At 43.3% G+C, this 24318-nt stretch overlaps 1 protein-coding gene across 1 annotated transcript in view; it reads right to left on the reverse strand.

Moving 5' to 3' along the window:
* Positions 1 to 4060: 4060 nt before the first annotated feature.
* COG7 (component of oligomeric golgi complex 7) overlaps positions 4061 to 24318 on the reverse strand; it is a 4201489-nt gene continuing 4181231 nt past the window's right edge. The window contains exon 17 of the mRNA XM_044089821.1: positions 4061 to 4629. Coding sequence (XP_043945756.1) covers positions 4463 to 4629 — 167 coding nt within the window. The 3' untranslated portion in view covers positions 4061 to 4462. The remainder of the gene's footprint in view (positions 4630 to 24318) is intronic.

Below are 24318 nucleotides of genomic sequence, written 5' to 3' on the forward strand. Positions count from 1 at the left end.
TGTAGACCTTATCTTAATACTGAAAATGCTACTGTTAATATTAGACAAAATGCTACAACTAGTAATGATTTTAGAGTGGTGTTTCATTTTTCTAGCAACGTCAATCAGTATACAGATGTAGTCAAGAGATATTGGTCTCTGCTACAGGAAGTTCCTGGTCTTACTGATAAGGTCGGTCAGGTTCCAATTTTTAGCTTTAAGAATAATAAATCACTTAAGCAGCATCTCTGCCATGGTGAAGCACGTAGAATTGTTAGTCGATCTACTCGTCGTGGAACTTTCCCATGTAGTAATTGTAATGCATGTCAATTTATTTTTAGTAAGAATAAATATGTACATCCTACTAGACATTTTTTACTACACTCTAATCAGTATTCAGACTGTAGAACTACAGATGTTGTTTACTTTTATTTTTGTCAACAATGTCCTGCTTTTCATGTAGGAAAAACCAACAGAATGCTCAAAGATCGTATCTTAGAGCATGTGAGAGATATTAACAATAATAAACAAACCAATGCATTAGCTAATCATGTTATGTCTAATGATCGTTCTCACTCCTTTAGGTTCTTAGTCCTGCAACATATTTATAGGAATCCTAGAGGAGGTGATTTAGAAAACCTCACTGAGGGTCAAGAACAGAAATGGATATTGAAGCTTAATGCTGAGAAGTATCCTGGCCTAAATGGCACTACTTCTTTGATCCCCTTTTTAAAGGCTAGACGACTTAAGCACTAATTTAAGTTTTGAATGGCTTTTTGTTTGATATGTTTAAGTAGGTTTTTTATTATTTATTTAATCACTTAGGTTACACAGTAGTTTTCTATATAATGTCTACATATGTTTTTATGTAAATGTTATTATTTCTATTTATGTATATTAACAGTTTCCATGTTGAGTATGCTTTTTTATATTGTCTTGGTAGTAAGAGTCAAGAACTTAATTGACGTTTATTTCATTGGTCAAATTTAATTAATTGGTTCTACATGTGCTTATTTAAGAATTGGATTGTTTTTCTAGTGTTGTCTGATGAAGCAACGTTAGTTGTGAAAGCGCTTACCATTTCGTTCTTTTTGTGAATAAATGTCTACTGTGTGTTAGCTTTGTGCTTTTTCCTTTTTTACTTGGACATTTTTTGCACCTTGGTTTTTACCTACAACCGTTTTTGTTTTATTCCACTCTATATGCTAGCCTACTAGATGTTAAAGAATCAGTTCAGAGCAAGTATTTTCCCCAAAGACTAGGAAGATTATGGAACACCCTTCCTAAATATATGAGAGAAGCTGACAGTGTGGAAGACTTCAAGTGCCAAATTGATAAACGGTATAAAAATTTAGTTTATTTTCCTGATCTAACTGTTGGAAAGCTCTTAAATGGCTTATAGCAGCACTGAGTTTGTATTTCTTTTTCACTGAGCATTATTCCCAAACACTTACACACTCTCCCTTCTTGTTCAAGGCTCTTTATATTACTTTCCTATCCCTGAATGATATTTTCATGGTGCTGCAGCTTTCCTTTTATAAATGCTCAAGACCAAATGTTATTCTTACATCATCTGAGAAAGTTTTAATCATTTTTACATGGACTTTCAAATCCTAATCTGGTGAACTATACACTTTTAAATCATCTACAAAAAGTAAGTGATATGTCTCTGAACAAGTTCAAATTCTAGCAGTTAATCTGTCACCATGATCTAACCTATTAAGTAAACAGCTTACTGAGTTAAGGGCAAGGCAGAACAGCAGTGGTGGCAAAGAATCACCTTGGAATACCGTCTCTGACTTATCTGTGGAATAATTATTTGGTCTTTGTCATCCTTAGCTGCAAAGTGGTTGCCACTGTTTCATTGTCACTGTGATGTGACTGATCAATATGGACTGTAAGCATTCCATTATCCATGTGTGTAAGATGCTGTTGAATACTTTTTTTATATATTCCATCCATCATTCGTAGACTTGTTCCCTTTTTACGGATCTCTAATATGGCCTTATTCAACAATAAATGCTCCTTTGTTTCATATGATTTTTTTTATTACCTTTTTATTCTACTGCCATGATGATTTTTTTTCTAGATGGCTATAAACTCAGCACCAACTCCTGTATATAATTTATGTATTGTTGGAAGGCAAGTTATATATATATATATATATATATATATATATATATATATATATATATATATATATTTTTTTTTTAGTTATTACGGTGGTCTGCAGGTTCAGTCTTAAGAAGTATAATTTTCCCTGCTGTTAAGTAAGTTGTTTGTTTGGGTTGTGCATGGAAGCTCTCGTAAAAATGTTTCTGCTTTTAGCCAGAAGTTAGATACTACATTTAGGCCTAGAGTTTTTCAGTTAGTGGTTTTTCTTCATTTTGAAAAAGTTTCTCTGGCTCTTAGTTCATGCCATTTCTTACCTTCTGCATTACAGCAACTGTTTCTTTTAAGTTTTGTATCCATTCAGCATCTTTATGTACCTATTTTTGGTGGTACTTCCATTCCTTTTGCTTTGTTTCCCAGTTCACTAAAAAACCTTTTTAGGTCATCGATAAATTGCTTATTTTATATGCTTCCTTTATATTTATCGACATACTATCTAAGTTTTTTCTGCTTGTCCTGGTATTTTTAGTTTATTAATGAAAATTATATATAATTTCTGGTCTGTTTTTCTACTGTGTGTTGATTTTACCACACCTTTCTACAAATTTCTGATGATCTGTTCACTTTTCTGCAGTTTAACAGTGATTCTCCTTGACTTAGCTTCTTTATAGTTTTCCATGTTCAATGCTTCCATGGTGGCATTCTATTTGATCTCTTCCTTATCACTGTCACTCTATGTTTTTGTGGTAACATTTTATCTGCTGTTTGCTGTATAGTAATGTATCCTATTTACTTCTGCTACATCACACAACTTTCTCTTAGACTCAGTTACTGTAGTCATTCGTTTTAGTAGTTTTCTAACATTTTGGGTTTTACTTCCTTTCTGTATTCTATTTCTTTCATCTATCTTAATATGTCTATCCATCTGTATCAAATCTAGATCTTCCCTTAGATCATTTTCTTCTGCACCGAGATTTTCTTTGCTTATTGTCTTGCTACTGAAGATTCTAGAACTACTTCCCGTGACATATCTTTCTTAAATGGACCCTGCTCCATCTGTTGTTCCTCTCTTTGGGACCTCACTGGCCCATCACATGGCAATCTGTGTCAAGTGTTTCCATCGTTTCCTGCTCTTTCCCTTACTGTCCAATTCTAACTACTTTCATGAGCATCTCCTACAGAAGGCTACAACATATCAGCCTGTGGAGTATCTTCTTCAGCTAAATCCTGTTCCATCTGGTGGTCCATCATGTTGTGATAATGCACTCAGTGTCAGAGTTTCCACAATACATTCTTCTCTCAACAGATAGTCTATCACTTCAATTTCAACATGTTTAATTTTTACTTCACTAATCTTTTTTTTACAATTCCATTTTGTAATCTTATTTTTTGTATTGTGAATGTTACTATATTCAGGTGTCTTTGACTGTATTTCTCTTCCATTATCTTTTGAGCTGCTTTCTTTGTATTAATTAGTTTGGAATTCTTCCCTGAATAAATATTGCACAATATCGGATTTCCTTTTCTTTCTTATGCTTTCAAAAACCTGAATGAGTTGGAGACTGTTGTTGGAACTTGGGAAGTCTTGTCTACAGTGCTCAGATTGGTACCATTGAGAACTTCACCACGACAAATGGTTTAGGGAGGACAATGACTAAATAAGTCAACTCATAGCAAATACGTAAATCAGTTAAAAAGGCAACAAACAACAAAACAGACAAGCATGTTTCAGAATAAGTCCATATCAAACTACCACATACTAAGCAATTCCAAAGCCAATTTTTTGAAAAACAGCAATTCTGATGCCACTGGCCCACGTGATACCTTCGCATAAATCTAGCTGCTCTTCAGAGAGCACATTACCAACGAACACCAAGACAGCTGGTGAGCAACTGAAGTGAAAATGAACCTGACTTGCACATTTCGTTTTCCTTCATCTAAGGGAAAAGGCAAGAAATGTTTTCAAAGATACATTTAATGCAAATACTAACCTTTAATAAAAAGGAGAGAATGATATGTTCACTTTCAAAATACATTTAAAGTGACAGTCTTAACAACTCACCAACTCAAACAAGTATATTACTACAACATTAAAAAGACTGATTTATTACATGTCTACAAACGCATTCCAGAAAAAAACAGCACCAGCATTTCAAAGATTACATAACATTTCTAGAGTTTAATATTGCTTAAAAACAATATAAAATGAAATAAACTAATCTGAATTCTTGAAACAGTAGAGCACTGTATTCTATAATGTGAGGAATGAAGCCAGTGTTTGCAAAAACTGACAATCCTACAGTAGCAATATCAAAATCAGATACATAAATTATCATACATTAGAATCAATATCCCCTTCCATGCGCTATGTTTAATAATCAATGTTCCTCATAGCTGCAATAGTAGACGACAGTCTCTGTGGTAATGATTTTGCAGCTTGTCTATACTCTTCTGGTTTAGTTTTTATAAGGGTAACAATCTGCTGAAGAGTTCGCGATGGCTGGAGTCCTAGAGCATCCATTACATTTACAAGATAATCTAAAGGATAAAAAAAAATCTGTTAAATGAAGTAACACTTTCTCAGAAAAAAATGATGTAAATAATTTATGTAGTAATAAAAACACTGTTAACTATGTACTTTTTACCAAGAAAGCACATTAATGTGCTTATTTCTAGTTACATCCTACAGAATAGGATGCTAAAAACTGTTTTGACGACACAAATTTTACCGTAAGAAAAATAACTTATCTACTTACCATATCATTCCATGTGTTGCCTATCTTCATTTACACTTAACATATGGGTTCATTTCCAAATACTGGAAGCCTTAGAATGAAAAGCTGCTGAAGTAACTATGGCTCTAGTAGTGTGTGCCCTAACAGGCCCAGGTATTTCATCATTCCTCTTGTTGTATATGAAGGATATACAATTTTTATTTTTATTTATTTAACATTTGTTTACCTGGAAAGTCTGACTTGGAACAAAGCGAATTTTCATAGGAGGTTACTAGGCTATAGGCCCTGAGACCCTTACAAGCCTAGCCAAGAGTTTAGCCATTGTTTAGACAAATCAGCACCAGATACCCCTGCCCAGCAGGGGACACAGGTGGAATCCCAGGGGTATATCTTCTGTTTCCCATCCAGTTATCCACATTGTACTCTGCTTGATCTGGAGAGGGAGTCTATTCCATAGAAGGGGGAGTCTCTGGGACACAAATCTGTCCCGCCAACTAGTCTTGTTGATGTCACAGACCAGGTTGAGGCCATGCATGTGGGTTACTTGAGTGGAGCTTGATTTGTAGATATGCTGCAGTCTCATCAAGGTGGGGTCCATGATCGTCTTGTATGTCAGACAGAGGTCACCTCGGAGGATTCCGTATGAAACTGAGTAGAGGGATAGGGCTTTTAGCCTATCTGTGTATGGTAGATGTTTGAGGCCCTGGATTCTCCTGGTGAGGAACCTCTGTGGCCTCTCCAGCTGCTGCATGTGCTTTGCAAGATACATGCCGAAAGGGGCACTGTACTCAATATGGGCCTTATAAGGGAAGAATACAGGGATGTTATGACGACCTTGTCTCTGGATGAGATGCCCTTACCTATGAGGTGGGACATGTAGAAGGCTTTCCGTACAATGGAAGAAACATGGTGGTCAAAAGTCAGGTTGCTATCAACCTGGGTGCCCAAACTCCTCACGACTGATTGTGTGCTTAGGACATTATTACTAATGTGATAATTTGTGGGGGCATCACTCTCCCCAAAGGGGGTGATGATGCATTTTTTGGTATTTAGCTTGAGGCCATGTTTCTGGCACCAGTCATTACCCTCTTGGAGGATGTCCACATCACTAGGGGAATTGATGACAGCACCCAGCTTGCAGTCATCTGCAAACTTGTTCAGCCATACCCTACTGGTTTTGGCCTGCACCTCAGAAAAGTATATCCCAAATAACAGAGGCCCCAAGACCGAACCCTGGGGTACGCTGCTTGTTACGGGTCTACTGCTTGAGGTGGCTTCCCCTATTTTCACTACATGGATTGTATCAGTGAGCCAGTTTGCTACACATCTGGTAACATATGGATTGATGCCTAGTTGAGAGACTATCTATTATGCCTAAGTGGGGAATAGTGTCAAAGGCTTTGGCCAGGTCAAGGTAGGTGTGCACAAGTCCTCATCCATGGCTTTGGTGACTGTCTCAAAGAAGTTGACCATATTTAGCAAACATGATCTCGCCTTGATGAAGCCAAACTGTGTGGGATCAAGTGTTTGGAGGTTGCCAATGTCCTTGTTAATGAGGTCCATGATAATCTGTTCCATGGCCTTGCAGATCAGGCTAGTTAGGCTGATGGGTCTATAATTTCCCGGATCGGTGGATGCTCCACCTTTGCGTAAAGGGATGACAGTGGCTGTCCTCTACTCAGCTGGGATGAAGCCGGTACTAGGCTTTGGTTGAATAGGGTGCCTAATGGTGCTGCAAGTTCCTGCCTGAGTTAACGTAGGATGCAGTCTTGGATGTTATCGGGTTCCATGGAGGCTGTATTTTTTTTGCCTTTGAGACAGCACTGATGACCTGTTACCTAGATGGAAGGGGCAGGTACTGGGGATGTCCTGATTTACTGATGGGTGGGACAGAGGGGTAAAGTTTTCACAGAATCTGTCAGCCAGCAAGTTTGCTATATCAATGGCATTTGTATATGTGATGTCCTTGACTACCAGTTCTGAACAGATATGGGTGCTTCCTTTGAGGTTGCAGACATATGTGAAGAAGGCCTTATGATTGTCTCTAGTAGATGTGGCCAGTCTGGACTCGAAATTTGCTTTGGAGGATTTCACTAGTGCTCTTATTTGCTTGTTCAGGCTAAGAAGACATTGCTTCCAATTGGGCACCCGCTCCTTGGTCTTGGACAGCAATTTTTTTCCTTTTGTTATAGAATTTATTTATTGCAGATGTCCACCAGACAGGTTTATTCTTCCTTGTGGAGGATGATTTAGTCCTGACAGGTATTCCTAATTCCATGTATCTATATAAATGTTCATATAGTGCTTTGGTGTAGTTTTGGGTATTGGTGCCAGTTCCTATGGGGGGGGGGGTCTGTGGAGCTGTTTGTACCATCCCTCAGGAGGCTGTAATCAGCTCTGGAGACATTTTATGTCTGATCCTATCTTGTGGGGGTTTGGGGGAGATGGTGACTTCGAAAGTGACAGTTTTGTGGTTGGATCTTATCAGGGAGGATGATACTACAGGGATGCTGCAGTGGTTACTCATGTTGGTTAATACGAAGTCCAAGATATTATCACCTCTTGTAGGGGTATCAACTTGCATTTCCAAGGCATTTGCATTGACAAAATCAAGGAACCTCTGGGCATTTGTGTTCTGGCATGAGTATTTCTTCCAATCTAAGTTTGTGAAGTTAAAGTCACCAAAGATCAGAGTAAAGGGTTGAATCTTGAATTCAAATAAGTCCAAATAGGCAGATTGAGCATCTTGAGTCAGATTTGGGGGCTGGTAGCTAGCTATGATTTGAAAAGGGGTCTTGTCAATGGTCAACTGCACCTGGAGTGTCTCCTGTGCATCTTACTGTTTGATCAGCCTGGGAAAACTACTCATTAACTGGGAAAAATACTCATAGGTTCATAGGTAAGTACTAGGCTATCTACCCAAGGGCATTTATAAGCCTAGCCAGAATGTGTTGGCTTTCGCCACCCCCTTAGATCAGTTCCCTGTGCCTCTGTCCAGCAGATACATCAGTTCCCTGCGCCACTGTCCAGCAGAGCCATTAGTTCCCTGTCCACTGTCCAGCAGAGCCAGTGCAGTGATCCCTGGGGTAAATTAGAAGTTATGTACTCACCATAATGTTCCATCTGAGTAGGTACTTAATTTGTCTGCAACCTGTGGGTCTCTGATCCGACCTCGGATCCGACTGGCAGCTTTCCAAGCTTCAAGATCCGAGCTCCTAGCTCCTCCCCTCTACCCATAATCCCCTGTCACCACCACACTACCTCAGATCGGTTTTTGCTGTATCACCTGATAAACCTGTAATAAACAGGTTCAGATATTCTCAAGAATCATAAATGATCCTAGAAACCCAATACAGGTTAGGGGGATGGCAGGGGGGGATGGTTGCAGACAAATGAAGTACCTACTCAGATGGAACGTTATGGTGAGTACATAACTTCTAAATCTGAAGTAGTTACTTCATTTGTTCTGCAACCTGTGGGACAGAGTCCCCAGCTACCTAAACAAAGAAACCTGGGTGGCCTATGGAAGGATATTCCGAAGCACCGCGGAGCCAAAGGACGCCCTGCTTCTAGATATCATGTCCAGCTTATAATGAGAAATAAACGTATGAGCAGAAGACCAAGTGGCTGCTGAACATATGTCGTCCAACGGCATCCTGGACCAGAAGGCTGCAGAAGTTGCGATGGACCGTGTGGAATGTGCACGAATTTTAAATGGGTTTGTTTTGCCCGATGCCTTATAAGCCTGAGAAATACACTGACAAATCCAATTAGCCAGTGTCAGTTTGGATATAGGTTTTCCCATGGATGAAGGAGCAAATGACACAAACAGTTGATCAGCCTTACGAACGTCTTTGGTCCTGTCCAGGTAAAAACGCAACTGTCTATGTACATCTAGTGTATGCAACATGTATTCTCCCTTATTTTGAAATTTCTTGAAAAACACTGGCAGATTGATAGTCTGATTGATATTTGCCACAGATGCCACTTTTGGTAAAAAAGATGGGTTAGTCCTGAGAGACACTCTGTCATTGTGAAAAATAAGATAGGGAGGTTTCATGCACAAAGCTTGGAGCTCTGAAACCCTTTTAGCAGAAGTTATGGCTACCAAGAATGCTGTTTTCCAGGACAGAAGATTAAGAGGTACAGAAGCTGCAGGTTCAAAAGGAGGTTTTGTTAAGGCTTGCAGAACAAAGGTTAAGTCCCAAGGGGGAGTCACGGATTTCACCGGTGGCTTGAGAAGGAAAACGCCACGCAAGAATGTCTTACACAATTTTGAAGACGCTAGGGATCTTAATCTGTCTCCCACATGAAAATGGGATATTGCTGCCAACTGTACTTTTACCGTTGATGCACTGGCCCCTTGTTCAAATATCATGGACAAAAAATCCAAGACTGTAGGAATCGGAACAGTAAAAGGGTTGAGACCCTGGCTGTTAGCCCAGATAGAAAATCGTTTCCACTTGCTATTATAGATTTTCCTGGTGGACGGTTTATGAGCCGCTACCAGAATAGTTTTCACTGGTGACGAGATACCGGGAGTCCTTGCCATTAGTGGAACTGGATCAACCAAGCCGCGAGCTTGAGGTTTACCAGGTTCGGTGTTGGGCACCCTGTTGGGTGCGAGATCAGATCTGGAATGGGATCTAGGATTAATGGGGAGGAGAGACTGTGAGACCGCACGTATGGAAACCAGATTTGATGAGGCCAGAATGGGGTTATGAGGATAATTTTGCTCCCCAACCGTGCAGCTTTCTGAATGAACTTTGCCATGAGCGGAAGCGGGGGGTAAGCATAGAGTAGACCGGGAAGCCAAGCATGAATCAGAGCATCTCTGGGGCTCTCCCCTTCTGGGGGAAGAACTGCGAAGAACTCGCTGCATTTTGTGTTTTGGGGAGTAGCAAAGAGATCGCAGCGAGGCCAACCCCACTTGTGGAAAATTTCCTTCGCAACTTTCGGATTGAGAGACCACTCGTAAGGACTGAGAATTACTCTACTCAATTTGTTCGCCAGGATGTTGGATCGTCCTGGAATGTGCGTTGCTATCAGAAAGCGGTTGGTGGATATCGCCCATTCCCAAACTCTCATGGCTTCTCGACAAAGAGGGTAGGATCTGGTTCCCCCTTGTTTGTTTATATACCAGATCACTGACATATTGTCTGTCTGTATTGCAATCGTTCCTAGAGGTATAAGATCTTGGAGAGCCTGCAACGCTAAAAGCACCGCCCTCATCTCCAGAACATTTATGTTCTAGGCGGTCTCCGACAAGGTCCACGTACCTTGGATGTTTCTGCCCAAACAATGCCCCCCCCACCCTAGGCAAGAAGCATCCGTGGTTAATGTGGCCTTGGGAGGGGGAATCACAAAGGGTCTCCCTTGTCTGAGTTCTGGGGAGTGAAGCCACCAAAGGAGGGATTCCCTGCAAACCCTGCTCAGGGGAATGGGAGTATTCAATGGATGGTGTAACACTGACCATTGAACTTGGAGTGTCCACTGTAATATACGCATCCTTAGGCGAGCATGGAGAGAGAGGCCGATAGCCGCTGCCATCGAGCCTAGTGCTCTCAGGACTAACTCCGCTGGCGGAGCTTTGGTGCGAAGAAAAGCCAAAACTTGGAATGAGAGGCTGGACAGCCTGTCCGAGGTCAAGAAGGCCCGAGAAGATCGGGAATCTAGCCTGGCTCCTATGAAATCTAATGCTTGCACAGGATGAAGAAAAGACTTCGGTATGTTGACTGAAATGCCCAAACTGTCGGCAAGAGACAGAACATAGTCCCTCGCGATACAAAGTTGATGCCTGTTGGTTGCTGTGAGGAGCCAGTTGTCTAGGTACGGAAAGACCCTTATGCCCTGAAGCCTCAGGTGGGCTGCAACCACTGCCATGACTTTGGTGAACACCCTGGGGGCTGAGGTGAGTCCGAACGGAAAGACCCTGAACTGGTAATGACTGGCCCCTAGCCGGATGCGGAGGAACCTCCTGGACCGTCTGTCTATTAGAATGTGGTAGTACGCGTCCTTGAGGTCTATAGAGCACATCCAGTCATTCTCCTGCATTAAGGGGAGAATAGATTGTAGAGTGACCATCCAGAACTTTTCTTTGGGGACAAACATGTTCAGGGCGGACAAGTCTAGAATGGGCCTGAGGTCCCCTGTCTTTTTTGGCACTAAAAAGAACCTTGAGTAGTAGCCCGATCCGGATTGGTCTGGGGGGACCCGCTGGATGGCTCTTTTTCCTAACAAATTTGAAATCTCTATGGTTGCCGCCTCTCTTTGATTGGGTGGGACATCGGGGAGGCGACCACCTGAGGGAGAACGAAATAGGAAGGGAATTTTGTAGCCTCTGGATATAATTCGGAGCACCCATCGATCGTTCGTGATGGACTCCCACATTGACATGTGCTTCGTTAAATGCCCCCCGACTGCCTCCAGAGCTGGACAGTCGGGTAAGCCCTCAGGGCTGCTGCGCGGGTCTCTCAGAGAAAGGCTCCCTAGACCCAAAGTTACGCGGTCCCCCTCTGCCTCTGGGTCGGCGTCCACCCTGCCCCCCCCTCTGCCTCTGGAGGGCACGGAGTCCGAAGCTGGATAGGATTGCTGAGACTTGCGGAACCACAGCTTCTTTTGCCCCCTCTGATTCCTTGAGAAGGAATGTTGGGGGCTCGAGAAGCGGACTCCGATGGCAGACAGCGTCTTCCCGTCCTTCTCACTTTGGACTAGTGTATCGCGTACGGTCTTGCCAAAAAGCGAAGAGCCGTCAAAGGGTGCGTTCGCGAAGGACGCCTTGAAAGGTTCCGTGAAATTACAAAGGCGGAGCCAGGCGTGGCGTCGCAAGACAACACCTGCCCCGCTGGCCCTTGCGGCTCCCTCCGTAGCATAAGACAGTAGCCGCATGGACATATTTGAGATGGACTTGAGAGTGGCCATACGAGTCGAGAACATGGTTTTGTCCTCGACTGACATGGACGCTGGTGGAGCTGCAGTGTATTCCTTGATCAAATCCCGTTGCAGCCTGATGACATGCGCCATATAATTCAGCGACCTCACAGAGAAGGTTGCTGAAGCAAAGGTCCGCTTCCCTATACGGTCCAGCACCCGGATCTCCTTGTCCGGCGGGTGGACCGTGGAGCTCTCCTGGGAGAGTTCTCTCTTAGTGGCAGCAGCCACCAACATGGCATCAACTGGAGACCCTTTAGCCCAAGCCTGCCTATCTGAAGGGGGGCTAAGGATTTTATCTGGCCGGCGTGGGATAGGCTCCACGGTGTCGGGCTCCTGCCAAGCCCTGGTAGTCAGGAGATCTACCAGGGGATCTGCCGGTGGGGACACCCAGGAGGTAGATGGGCCCGCTTCAAATGCCTCCAGAAATACGGACTCATCCGAGGAAGGTTTTTGGGCAGACCCCCCCCCCCCAATACGCAACATTTCCATGATGTCTCCAAAGGAGACATCCTCGGGGGGTGACCTTGGGGAACCTTCCCTTTCCTCTAAGTTCGTATCTGTAGTGACGGACTCGGGGGTGTCCATGTGCCTCTTTTTACATGTCCATTTACGAGGCACCTCTTCTGTGGGACTATCAGAAGAGGGCTCGTCAACGGCCTCTTGTTCCTCCGAGGGAACCAACTGGAGGGTCTGAGCAGGCTGTCCCGATGGAAGGATAATGGAAGGTAGACCCGTATGCAGTGAGGGAGCGGAAGGATCCAAAGCCCGAGTTGGGGACCTGGAAGACCTCGACAGTACCCTCTCCACTACCTCGAACGCCGAGGGAGAACTACTCTCTTCCGGCCCCGAGTGCAGTCTCCTCGGCTCAGAGATAGGGATCGGGGTCGGAGCCGAAGCCATCAGATCCGAAAGGGAGGTGCTCTCCAACATAGGAGGTGCCGAAGAAGCACCCGCTCCCACGGATCCGATGCCCGGCCCACGGCCCTGAGAACTCGGATCCGAGATACTCAAGGGTATGGTCGGCGTCGAGAAGGCTTGGGCCACCGGTGCCGACAAAACCCTGGCTCCGAAAGGGCCTGGATCCGAAGACTCCAAAACCCGGATCCGGGTTGAAGAAGGAGAAATCGGGGCAAATATAGAAGCTGCACTCCCCCCCTATGGGGGGGGGGGCAAGAGCACCCCCATCTGCATTTGGTTCTGCAGAAACCGACGCATCATCCTGTCCATACCGGCGTCGGAGAGAGACCTAGTAGATCTAGAGGAGGTCGTAGAGGCGGGCCTGGAAGGCCGCCTCGACGACCTCGAGGGTGATAGGAGCTCCTCCTCCGGCTCCTGTGAGAAGGAAGGGGATCGGAGCCGAGAAGGAGAAGGTCCAAACACCTTCGGGGGCGATTTAGCAGTCTTCGATGGCGGAGCCGAGGGATGAGGCTCGGCTCACCTCTTGTGTCGGTGCTTCTCCCTGTGCTTTTCCCTAGAAGGAGAAGACTGAACTTCCCTCGTACTCAAGGCAATAGTGGGAGGTTGAGTCCCAGCCTGAGTCGAGGGAGTGAGGGGTGCCGAAGCTACCTGGGCAGCCTGCACCTTGGAGGGAGAGGAGGAAGAGGCCTCCTCCGGGGGAAGCAATCCCGCCAGAATAAGCCTGTTCCTCCTGTCCCTCACAGCCCGGGGGTTGAAGGCTGCGCAAACCTGGCAGTCTGAAGACAAATGGGCAACCCCAAGGCATATAACGGACTGAATGTGGCCATCAGCTGGGGAAAGCTTATGGCCACACCCAGTGCACTTAGAAAAAATAGCCTTATGGCCTTCGGCCATTTTCCTAACACACACACTCACACGTCCAAACACCTTGGGGAGGGTTAACTAAACAAAACGCAATCCCGAAAATAAAAAAGGGCAGAGAAACACTCTCTCAACACACTCTTTTTTTAAATTTGTCGAAAAGTTAAGAAAAAATTAAGAAAAAATTAACTTCCCTGCTACTAAGCTCAGGAGTTCTTCTCAAGATGCTTGTGATCAAGCCGCGGCAAAAACGATCTGAGGTAGTGTGGTTGTGACAGGGGATTATGGGTAGAGGGGAGGAGCTAGGTGCTCGGATCTTGAAGTTTGGAAAGCTGACGGTTGGATCCGAGGTCGGATCCGAGACCCACAGGTTGCAGAACAAATGAAGTAACTAATTCAGATTTTTCTGTTTCCCATCCACCCGTCAAAGTTTCTCTTGAAGAGTGTTAATGACAGGCTCTGCCTGATGTATATTGGAATCCTGTTCCAAAGCTTGGGAGTCTCTGGGATAGGAATCTATCCCTCCAGCATGTCCTATTTATTGTTGTGGTGAGGTTTATATCTCTAGAGCGTGTGGCTCTCTGGGATTTGTTTTTTTTTAGGTGGAGCATGTCCATCAATTCTGGGTTGGACATGGCCTTGTATGCCAGGCAGAGATCACCTCTGAGTAAGCGGTATGCAACTGAGTACACCTGGAGTTTCCAGAGTCGGGCTGCATAGGGCATCTGTTTGAGGCCAGTAATCCTCATGGTGAGGTACTTTTGTGACCTTTCCAGCTGTTGCATGTGTCTTGTAAGGTACATCCCAAATGGGGCATTGTATTCTATGATGGGTCTAATGAGTGATGAGTAGAGAGGCACACTAACCTCTTTTGTTCTAGATGCAAACCCTTTTGTGATTAGGTGGGCCACATAGGATTTTCTAACCACCTTGGCAATATGATTATCAAAGGAGAGATTACTATCTACTTGGGTCCCCAGATCCCTTATTACATTTTCTGTATTTAGGGGACTACCACCTATGTGGTAGTTCGCGGGCATTTGGTCTTTCCAAAGGGGATGACTATGTATCCGTGTCAGTGAGACCCATCTGAAGGGTGTCTGTATCAGCCGGAGAATCAATTATGGCCCCTAGTTTGCAGTTGTCTGCGAACTTGGTCAGCCATAGTCCTCCTATGCTTGCCTGTATCTCTGAGAAGTATATACCGAACAGGATGGGTCCTAGGACTGAGCCCTGGGAGACGCGACTTGTAACTGGTTTAGAGTCGGACGTAGAGCCTGTAACTCTCACCATGTGAGTTCTATCCATGAGCCAGATGACAACCCATCTCGTGACGTAGGGGTTTATGTTCAAGCTGGTGAGCTTGTCTATAATACTAGAATGGGGAATGGTGTTGAAAGCCTTTGCGAGGTCTAGGTAGGCTGTGTGGACCTCCTTTCCCTCGTCTAATGCCTTGGTAACCGTCTCAAAGAAGTCCACCAGGTTTAGGAGGCATGATCTGCCCTTAACAAAACCAAACTGGGTAGGGTTCAAGGTTTAGAGGTTCCCAATGTCTCTGTTAATGAGTTCCATGATTATGCATTCCATAGCCTTGCAGACCAGGCTAATCAGGCGATAGTTCCTGGGGTCCATTGTGGCTCCACCTTTGTGAAGCGGGATAACTGTTGCTGTGCGCCACTCTATGGGTACGTAGCCTGTAGATAGGCTGAATTTGAACAGTGTGTTTAGGTGCGGGGTTAGTTCATTTTGGAGCTCTTGTAAGACACAGACTAGGACCGTGTCTGGTCCCATTGAAGCTGTGTTTTTGGCTTTGGATAGGGCTGTTTTAACCTGTGCATTGGTGATTGACAGGGCCCTACATTCTTCTGGTATGCTTATGGGCCCTTTAGGGGGTGGGGGTGGGGGGTGAAGTTTGCACTAAACCTATCTGCCAGAATATTTGTAATATCAGTCGGTTCAGTGTATTTTGTGCCATTCTGCACTAACTCAGAGCAGATCTGAGAGTATCCACTTAGGTTCTTGACATAGCTAAAGAACGCTTTGTGGTAATCGTTGGAGTCATTGGCAATTTTCCTTTCGAAACTAGCCTTGGATGATTTAATGAGGGATCATAGTTTCTTGCTGATACTGATCAGGGATGTCTTTCCTTCTTGGGAATTTACTCTCTTCTGTACTAGTTTCCTCCTTCTGTTGTATAGCTTGTTTATGGCAGGGGTCCACCAGACTGGTTTCCTTTTCTTGGAGGAGTGAGTCTTGGTTTTACATGGGATAGCACGATCCATGCATTCCTGCAGATGCTCATAGAGTGCTTTTGTAAAGGTTTCAGCAGCTTGGACAGCACTGTCCTTTAGCATGGGGGCTGTGAACCTTTCCACCTCGGTCTTAAGTAACGTGAAGTTTGTTTTTGAAAAGTTTTTCATGGTGGTTTCCTTGATTGGGGTTGGGGGCGGAATGTGGATATCCAGAGTGATTAGTCTATGGTCTGATCTAACCAGCGAGGGGTTGACCTCCGGTGTGGAACCCCGATCGCCCATGTTGGTAATGACCAGGTCCAATATGTTGTTCCCTCTGGTGGGGGTGTTGACCAGTTGATCCAGGGCATTCGAGTTTATAAATTCTAGGAAGCTTTGGGCAAGGCAGTTAGTACTTGAGTAGTTCTCTCAGTTTATGTTTGGGTAATTGAAATCACCCAGTATTAAGGTGTTTGGTAGGACCTTCATATTTCCCAGTGTCTTCAGAAATGCGGAATGGGGGTCCTGGGCCATGGTGGGTGATCTGTAGCAAGCTACAATTTGGGATTGCAGTTTTGCCCATTGTTAGTTGCACATGGATGATCTCTGATGAATTGTGTTGTGCCACTAACCTGGAGGTGTGGGTATCGTTGATGAATATGGATACACCCCGGCCTTTTGTGTTTCGGTTCTGGTTCTGTGGCCGAAAGGTATGGTATGAGTTATAGCCTAGTAGTGCTGGGGTGCTCTCAGGATCCTTAAGCCAGGTTTCTGTTACTGCACAGATGTTGATGTTCTCCATACTGAGGAGTGCCTCGAGTGCGTGCATTCTGAGGTTTAGACTTCTGGTGTTGAGTAGCATTACCCTCAGTTTTTGGTTACTTGTGTTATATATGGTGGTGGGTTTGTCTTTTGAACCTTGCCTAAAAAGGCACTATGGGGGCGGCAAGAGCCTTGGCCAGTATTCAAAAGCTTAAGGGTGACAGGTGCAAGCCATCTCTTGCGAAGCAACGTGGCTTGTCGAGCATGTTATCCCAGGCAGACAGATACTGGATCCCCTTTGAATGACACCAGAAACTTAGCCAATTGTTGAAATTGATCATTTTTTCTTCATACTGTGGCATCATTCTTGGTGAGGGCAAGATGCTACTCAGGGTCAGGGTCATACCGGCCTGGGATACATGATCAGAGAGCTCTTCCATGTCGCTTTTCATGTAGTCCAGGGAGGTACGTCTCAGGTCATTTACACTAACATGGACAATGACAGAGTTGTATTTGTACTTGTTCTGGAGTGACCTGAGTGCTTGTGTTATGTGGCGGATCATAGCACCTGACAGGCAGTTAACTGTAACCTTCTCCTTGTCCAGCCTAGTTAGTGGGACATCAGTATGCCTGACTATAGAGTCGCCTATTACTAGTGTGTTGGGTATGTTATTTTGCGTTAAGGGCTGTGATTGCGTGGCACACTGATTATGTAAAGTATGTGTTTCATGGTTGGTGATTGGGTGTGGAGGTTGCTTGGATGTCTGCTTTGCAGGTCTCTGTTGCTTTTGCAGATTTTTATTTAGAGCCTACGGGTATGTTTTCATGTATTCATGTATGTTATTTGCCGGTGTTGGTCTATTAGGTCTATGTGAGACTATTGGTGTGTTGCAAGTATTACCCTTCTCCTCTTGACTGACAGTTCCAATCTTGGGTTGAGAGAGCTTTGCCTCCAGTTTGGCTGCATAATTACATCTCTCACATATATTAGTGTTTGGTGGTAGGAGGAGAGGGTTGTCTGTGTACATGAGGCAGTTGTAACATTGCCTCAAAATGCCCAGATTCACCAGTTGGACTGGAGAGTACACCGGAAACTGCCCTTTGGACATGCCTGAATAGGTACAGTAAGCTGTTTTTCTGATTGGCTGGTGGGAATGAATAGAGAGCCTTGTCCTTCTGGACAGTATAGGGGGGGTCTAGTGCTAGGGTTAATTAGTGCTTGCTACGAGTTTTAAGCAAGTGCTTGACTGTGAAATGAATGGTTTGAGTGCTAAAGTTGAAGGTTTGTCTAGTTCCAAGGGAAAAATTGAAGAGTAGACTTAGTGGAGCTAAGAATAGTTTAACTCTAGCTAAATGGTGCTGCCCGGTGCACAAAACTGCACAAATGCGGTTTTTATAGCAGGGAAGTGAAAGAGACAGAAATTAGCCCAAAATGGCAATAACCTGAAAACAGGACTATACTAGTTCAGAAAGGCGGGTAAAAAGTATATATATATTTTTCAGAAAATAGAGTAGATACAATCAAAACACTTTAAATGCACAGAAAAGGCTATCACACTTTACTGTGTAGCCTACAACAGTTAAACAGATTATGTAAACACAAGAATGACTTAATTCAAGTGCAGGCAGCAAATAAGTACAATATGTAGCAATAACAAACTTTTTAAATTACAGATTCACTAAAAGAACTGGCGTTTTAGGCGGAATTAGTTAAGACAGCAAGAAAAGCAGAAAAGTGATACTTAATCACTCCAAAGTCACTCTTTTGTCTCTCTGCTGCTGTAGACTCTGCAGAACACCTGGAAGGCACTTGCGGAGCGGAATACAAGCGTAAAAACTGTGAAAATGAGGTTTTTATAGCAGGGAAGTGAGAGAGAGAGAAATTAGCCCAAAATGGCCAATAAACTACTAACATCTAGGCTGAAACCACTCCTCCAGGGACAGATAGGCTGCTCAAAGCTCCCCTCTCTCACAGGTGAACAGAGAAACTTCCTTCTATCCAAGTAAGGTATGGGCAACACAGAAACTTGTAACACAGCCCTGGATTCAGCAATAACCTGAAAACTGGACTATACTAGTTCAGAAAGTCGGGAAACAAGTATTTTTTTTCAGAAAATAGAGAAGATACAATCAAAATTAGCCCAAAATGGCCAATAAACTACTAACTTCTGGACTGAAACCACTCCTCCAGGGACAAATAGGCTGCTCAAAGCTCCCCTCTCTCACAGGTGAACAGAGAAACTTCCTTCTATCCAAGTAAGGTATGGGCAACACAGAAACTTGTAACACAGCCCTGGATTCAGCAATAACCTGAAAACTGGACTATACTAGTTCAGAAAGTCGGGAAACAAGTATTTTTTTTTCAGAAAATAGAGAAGATACAATCAAAATTAGCCCAAAATGGCCAATAAACTACTAACTTCTGGACTGAAACCACTCCTCCAGGGACAAATAGGCTGCTCAAAGCTCCCCTCTCTCACAGGTGAACAGAGAAACTTCCTTCTATCCAAGTAAGGTATGGGCAACACAGAAACTTGTAACACAGCCCTGGATTCAGCAATAACCTGAAAACTGGACTATACTAGTTCAGAAAGTCGGGAAACAAGTATTTTTTTTCAGAAAATAGAGAAGATACAATCAAAATTAGCCCAAAATGGCCAATAAACTACTAACTTCTGGACTGAAACCACTCCTCCAGGGACAAATAGGCTGCTCAAAGCTCCCCTCTCCCACAGGTGAACAGAGAAACTTCCTTCTATCCAAGTAAGGTATGGCAACACAGAAACTTGTAATACAGCCCTGGATTCAGCAATAACCTGAAAAATGGACTATACTAGTTCAGAAAGTCGAGAAACAAGTATATATATATATTTTTTTCCAGAAAATAGAGCAGATACAATCAAAACAACACTTTACCCAATTAACCAGTTAAAAAGCTTAAAACTGAGCCGTGTTCCAGCAGTCTTCAATCAGACAAGTTCTAACTGCAGTCCTGCCACTAGGGTACAGAGAAACCTTCTCCAAAAAAGACGGCCTGGATCAGTGCACAAGTTGTACAAACAAAGCTAGATCCAGCCAGCCTGAATCTAGTCTATGCTACAGCAAACAAGGTGTACCAATTTCAGAAAGAAACAGTTCAAGTAAGCATGCGCAATAAGCCTTTAACCAGAAATTTCCAGCTCAGAAGGGCAGAATCTAGCCTCTCCTCCCACAAGAGTGCAGACCACAAACCTTCTTAATGTAAAATAACTGGCCTGAAGCCCAAGTGCTTAACCCAGAATTAATACACTTTTAGAACAACAGACACTGAGCCTTCAATCAGCAGTTCCCAACTTAGAAGGATGTATGCTACCTGTCCTGCCATAACAGTGCAGACCACAAACCTTCTTAATGTAAAAAACTTGGTTTGAAGCCCAAATGCTTAAACCAAGGGCCTTAGAATAACAGTTACAATTTAATCAGGCTACTAACAAGCAGTAATAAAGGCAGCAGAATAAATTCAATTGAGTACTTTTAAGAAGGGGCAAAAGCAAAATAAGGTAATAAAGTAGGAAGAAACACAAATACAGTAAGGCAGATGAAGTGCAATTTTTTTTGAGACAGAGGACACAAAACAGATTAAGATACTATAGGGGAATGTCCTTCCCAAGTGCTCTCTCTGTACACAACAGAGGAGATGGGACTGGTAGGAGTATCCAAAATCAAAATATGATCTCAATGTACTCAGTTGAGTGAGCAAATGAGATGGGTCCAGGAGGAGTGTGCAAAAAGAGATTTATAGCAGGGGCAGGCAATTCCAAAGCCACCAAGATTAACACCACAACAGAAAACAGGGAGGGGGGTAGGGAACTAACTGCAGAGAGACAGAGACACAATATTTACTGAATCAAAGACGCACAATATTTACTGACTCAAATCTTAAATAAGTGCAGAGAAAAATATACTTAAATCAGCTTGTGTCCAGTTGATATATGCAGACAAGTCTCAGTAGCCAGCAACTCAATTTAAAATGATTACTAGAAATGTAACCAACACAGATTTTAATGCTAGCAGAAACCCCCAAGCTAACTAACCCTAACAAAGGAATTTCAAAGCAGTCTAACAACTTTCAGTGAGCTCAGATGGCTACACTTTTTCACACTTCAGGCAACTTAACTGCAGAGAGACAGAGACACAATATTCACTGAATCAAATCTTAAATAAGTGAAGAGTAAATATACTTAAATCAGCTTGTGTCCAGTTGATATATGCAGACAAGTCTCAGTAGCCAGCAACTCAATTTAAAATGATTACTAGAAATGTAACCAACACAGATTTTATTGCTAGCAGAAACCCCCAAGCTAACTAACACTAACAAAGGAATTTCAAAGCAGTCTAACAACTTTCAGTGAGCCCAGATGGCTACACTTTTTCACACTTCAGGCAACTTAACTGCAGAGAGACAGAGACAATATTTACTGAATCAAAGACACACAATATTTACTGACTCAGATCTTAAGTAAGTGCAGAGAAAAATATACTTAAATCAGCTTGTGTACAGTTGATATATGCAGACAAGTCTCAGTAGCCAGCAAATACACTTGTCCAATGCTTTCTGGAATTCATTAATTCCAGTGCTCTACACCAGCTCGTTCTTACCCCCACTAGAGGTAGCAACATCCTTGACCTGGTCATTACTAACAAGGGTGACAGTTGCTCTACACCAATAGCTAACTCCTCCCTGGTTAGATCTGTCCACAAACTAATCACCTTGGAAATCCAATTCCTATCCCACCTCCACCCACCCCCACAAAGGTAACCAGCATGAAAAACTTCTCCAAAGCTAACTTTGGGCTCCTAAAAACAGAGGTGGCTAACTTCACGACACCCATGCAAATGGAGAATAATGGCATGACCGCCGAATCATACACCAATGCACTGGACGAACATGAACAAAGCCAATCTGGTGGTCCCCTGCCATAAACAAACTCTACAACAAAAGGAAGAAACTGATGCGGAATAAGGCGAAGTCCCAAGATTGGAAAAACTCCCGTATCAGCCTCAACAAAGGATTGAGCTCTCTCATCAAATTCTCTAAAGCTATCTATGAAAACAGAATTGCAGCAGATAGTAAAGACATCCACAAGGCCTTCTATAGTTATGTAAAGAATCTCCACGGCAATACCCAGATTTGCTCTGAGCTCCTGCACAATGGTACCTCCTATACCGAGCCAACAGATATTGCCAATATACTGGCCGACAGATTCAGTGCTAACTTTACTGCCCCCAAAAAGGACCAATCACCCTGTAGATTGCCAGGCACCCAGTATTACTGCTGCACAGGTTAAAACAGCACTGTCCAAGGCCAAGAATACAGCTTTTATGGGACATGACAATATCCCTGGCTGTGTTCTACATGAACTACAGAGTGAACTGGCACCTCACCTGTGTGCGCTGTTCAATCACAGCCTCACCTCAGGCTTTGTCCTTACCGAATGGCACATTGCTACAGTCATCCCTCTCCACAAAGAAGGAGCGACTACAGACCCCAGGAATTATCGCCCTATTAGCCTGACGAGTCTGATATGCAAAGCTATGGAACACATCATCATGGACCAAATAAACAAGGATATAGGGAATCTCCAAACTCTGGATCCCACACAGTTTGGTTTTGTGAAGGGTAGATCATGTCTGCTCAACTTGGTCGACTTCTTTTAGTCAGTCACCAGAGCTGTGGATGAAGGCAAGGTGGTTCATACAGCCTACCTTGATCTGGCTAAGGCCTTTGATTCCATTCCCCACTCAGGAATCACAGAAAAACTCACCAAGCTAGGCATCAACCCCTATATCACTAGGTGGGTTGCAAACTGGCTCACAGACAGAACCCACACTGTGAAAGTAGCTGACTCCAATTCAGACTACTGACCAGTCACGAGTGGAGTCCCACAGGGTTCGGCCCGGGGTCCTCCCTTGTTTAGTATCTACTTCTCTGAAGTCCAGGCCAACACAAAGGAACTCTGGCTGACAAAGTTCGCAGACGATTGCAGGTTGGGAGCTATTATTAACTCCCCAAGTGATGTTGACATCCTACAGAAAGGCCTCAATGAGACCAACGACTGGTGTCAGAACCATGGCCTTAAGCTCAATGCCAAAAAATGTGTCGTCATCCCCCTTGGGAAAAACCCAGTTCCCTTGAATTACCACATTGACGGTAGTCCACTGAACACAGAAGGTGTTATAAGAGATCTGGGAACACAGGTTGACAGCAACCTCTCTTTTGACCACCACATTGCCAGTGTGGTCAGAAAGTCCTTCTATGTGGCACATCTGATTACTAAGGGTTCTGCATCCAGGAATCAAGAGGTCATGGTCTCCCCTCTACTTTTCCCTCATTAGGCCAATCATCAAGTACAATGCCCCATTTGGCATGTACCTCACTAGACACCTGCAACAACTGGAGAGGCTGCAAAAGTACCTAACAAAGAGCATCCTAGGCCTTAAACATTTGTCCTATATGGACAGACTCAAAAAACTCCCAACTATTCTCTGTCTCATATCGTCTACTTAGAGGCGATCTCTGCTTGACTGACAAAGCCATGTCTGACCCAGCTCTGTTAGAAATGCTACATCTAAAGAAATCCCAATCCCTCCGCACCACACACTCCACAGACCTCAACCTCTTTACCACAATCAACAGAACATGCTGGAGGGACAGGTTCATAACCCAGAGACTGCCCATGCTATGAAACAGACTTCCCTTACATGTCAAGCAGAGCACCTCACTGTCCCGCTTCAAGAGGAATCTTGATGAGTGGATGGCAAATAGAAAATTCATAAGATAAAATATGACTAGATAGAAACGCTCACTTTAACAAAAATAAAGCTTTCGGGATAACCCTTCTTCAGTATTTAAAAAAACATTTATAACTCACCCTTTTTGTATAAACTGATTAAAGTAGAACATGACACAGCCAACCAATAAAACTGGATAAACAGATGATTAGTTAATTCACAATTCCCACACACAAAAAAATTTCTTTAAATATAGCATACATAAATGAAAAAAAAAAAAAAAAAAATATATATATATATATATATATATATATATATATATATATATATGTATATATATATATTTATATATGCACACACACACACACATATATATATATATATGTGTATATATATATATATATATATATATATATGGGTTCATGTCATTTGATCGACAGTTCATTTGATCGACAGTTCATTTGGTCGACAGTTCATTTGATCGACAAGCATTTGCTCCCTTCCCCAATGTTGTGCGACCCTGGAGTTGATATATATAGTTGGGGGTGGGCACAGCCCCACATTGGTGTGGGGCAAAGCCCCCCACCTAAAATGCCTATCGATCAAATGAACTGTCGATCAAATGACATGAACCCATATCTATATATATATATATATATACATATATATATATATATATATATATAAAATATTTGTATGTATAAAATGTCAAAATGATTGCCTGTATGAAAAAAGGGGGGAGCTTGTCACTTAAATTGTTTTTTATTTTTATTTATTTATTTACATTTGTTTACCGGGAAAGTCCGACTGGACACAGCTCCATTTCAGCGGAGGCCCGGGGAGAAAATCTCCACATTACAATAGAATGCAGTACATGGGAGAACAAAATATAGAACATACAATTGATTTTAATACAGAATAGGTTAGAAGTTAACAGTTTTAGTTAGAAAGTACAGTAGACAGTCATTGAGGTACATAGCAAAAACATTGAGGTACATAGTCAAAAACTTAAAATT

The sequence above is a fragment of the Protopterus annectens genome, chromosome 12.part0 (genome assembly GCF_019279795.1).
Source record: "Protopterus annectens isolate FY-2018-M chromosome 12.part0, PAN1.0, whole genome shotgun sequence".
Taxonomy (NCBI): domain Eukaryota; kingdom Metazoa; phylum Chordata; order Ceratodontiformes; family Protopteridae; genus Protopterus; species Protopterus annectens.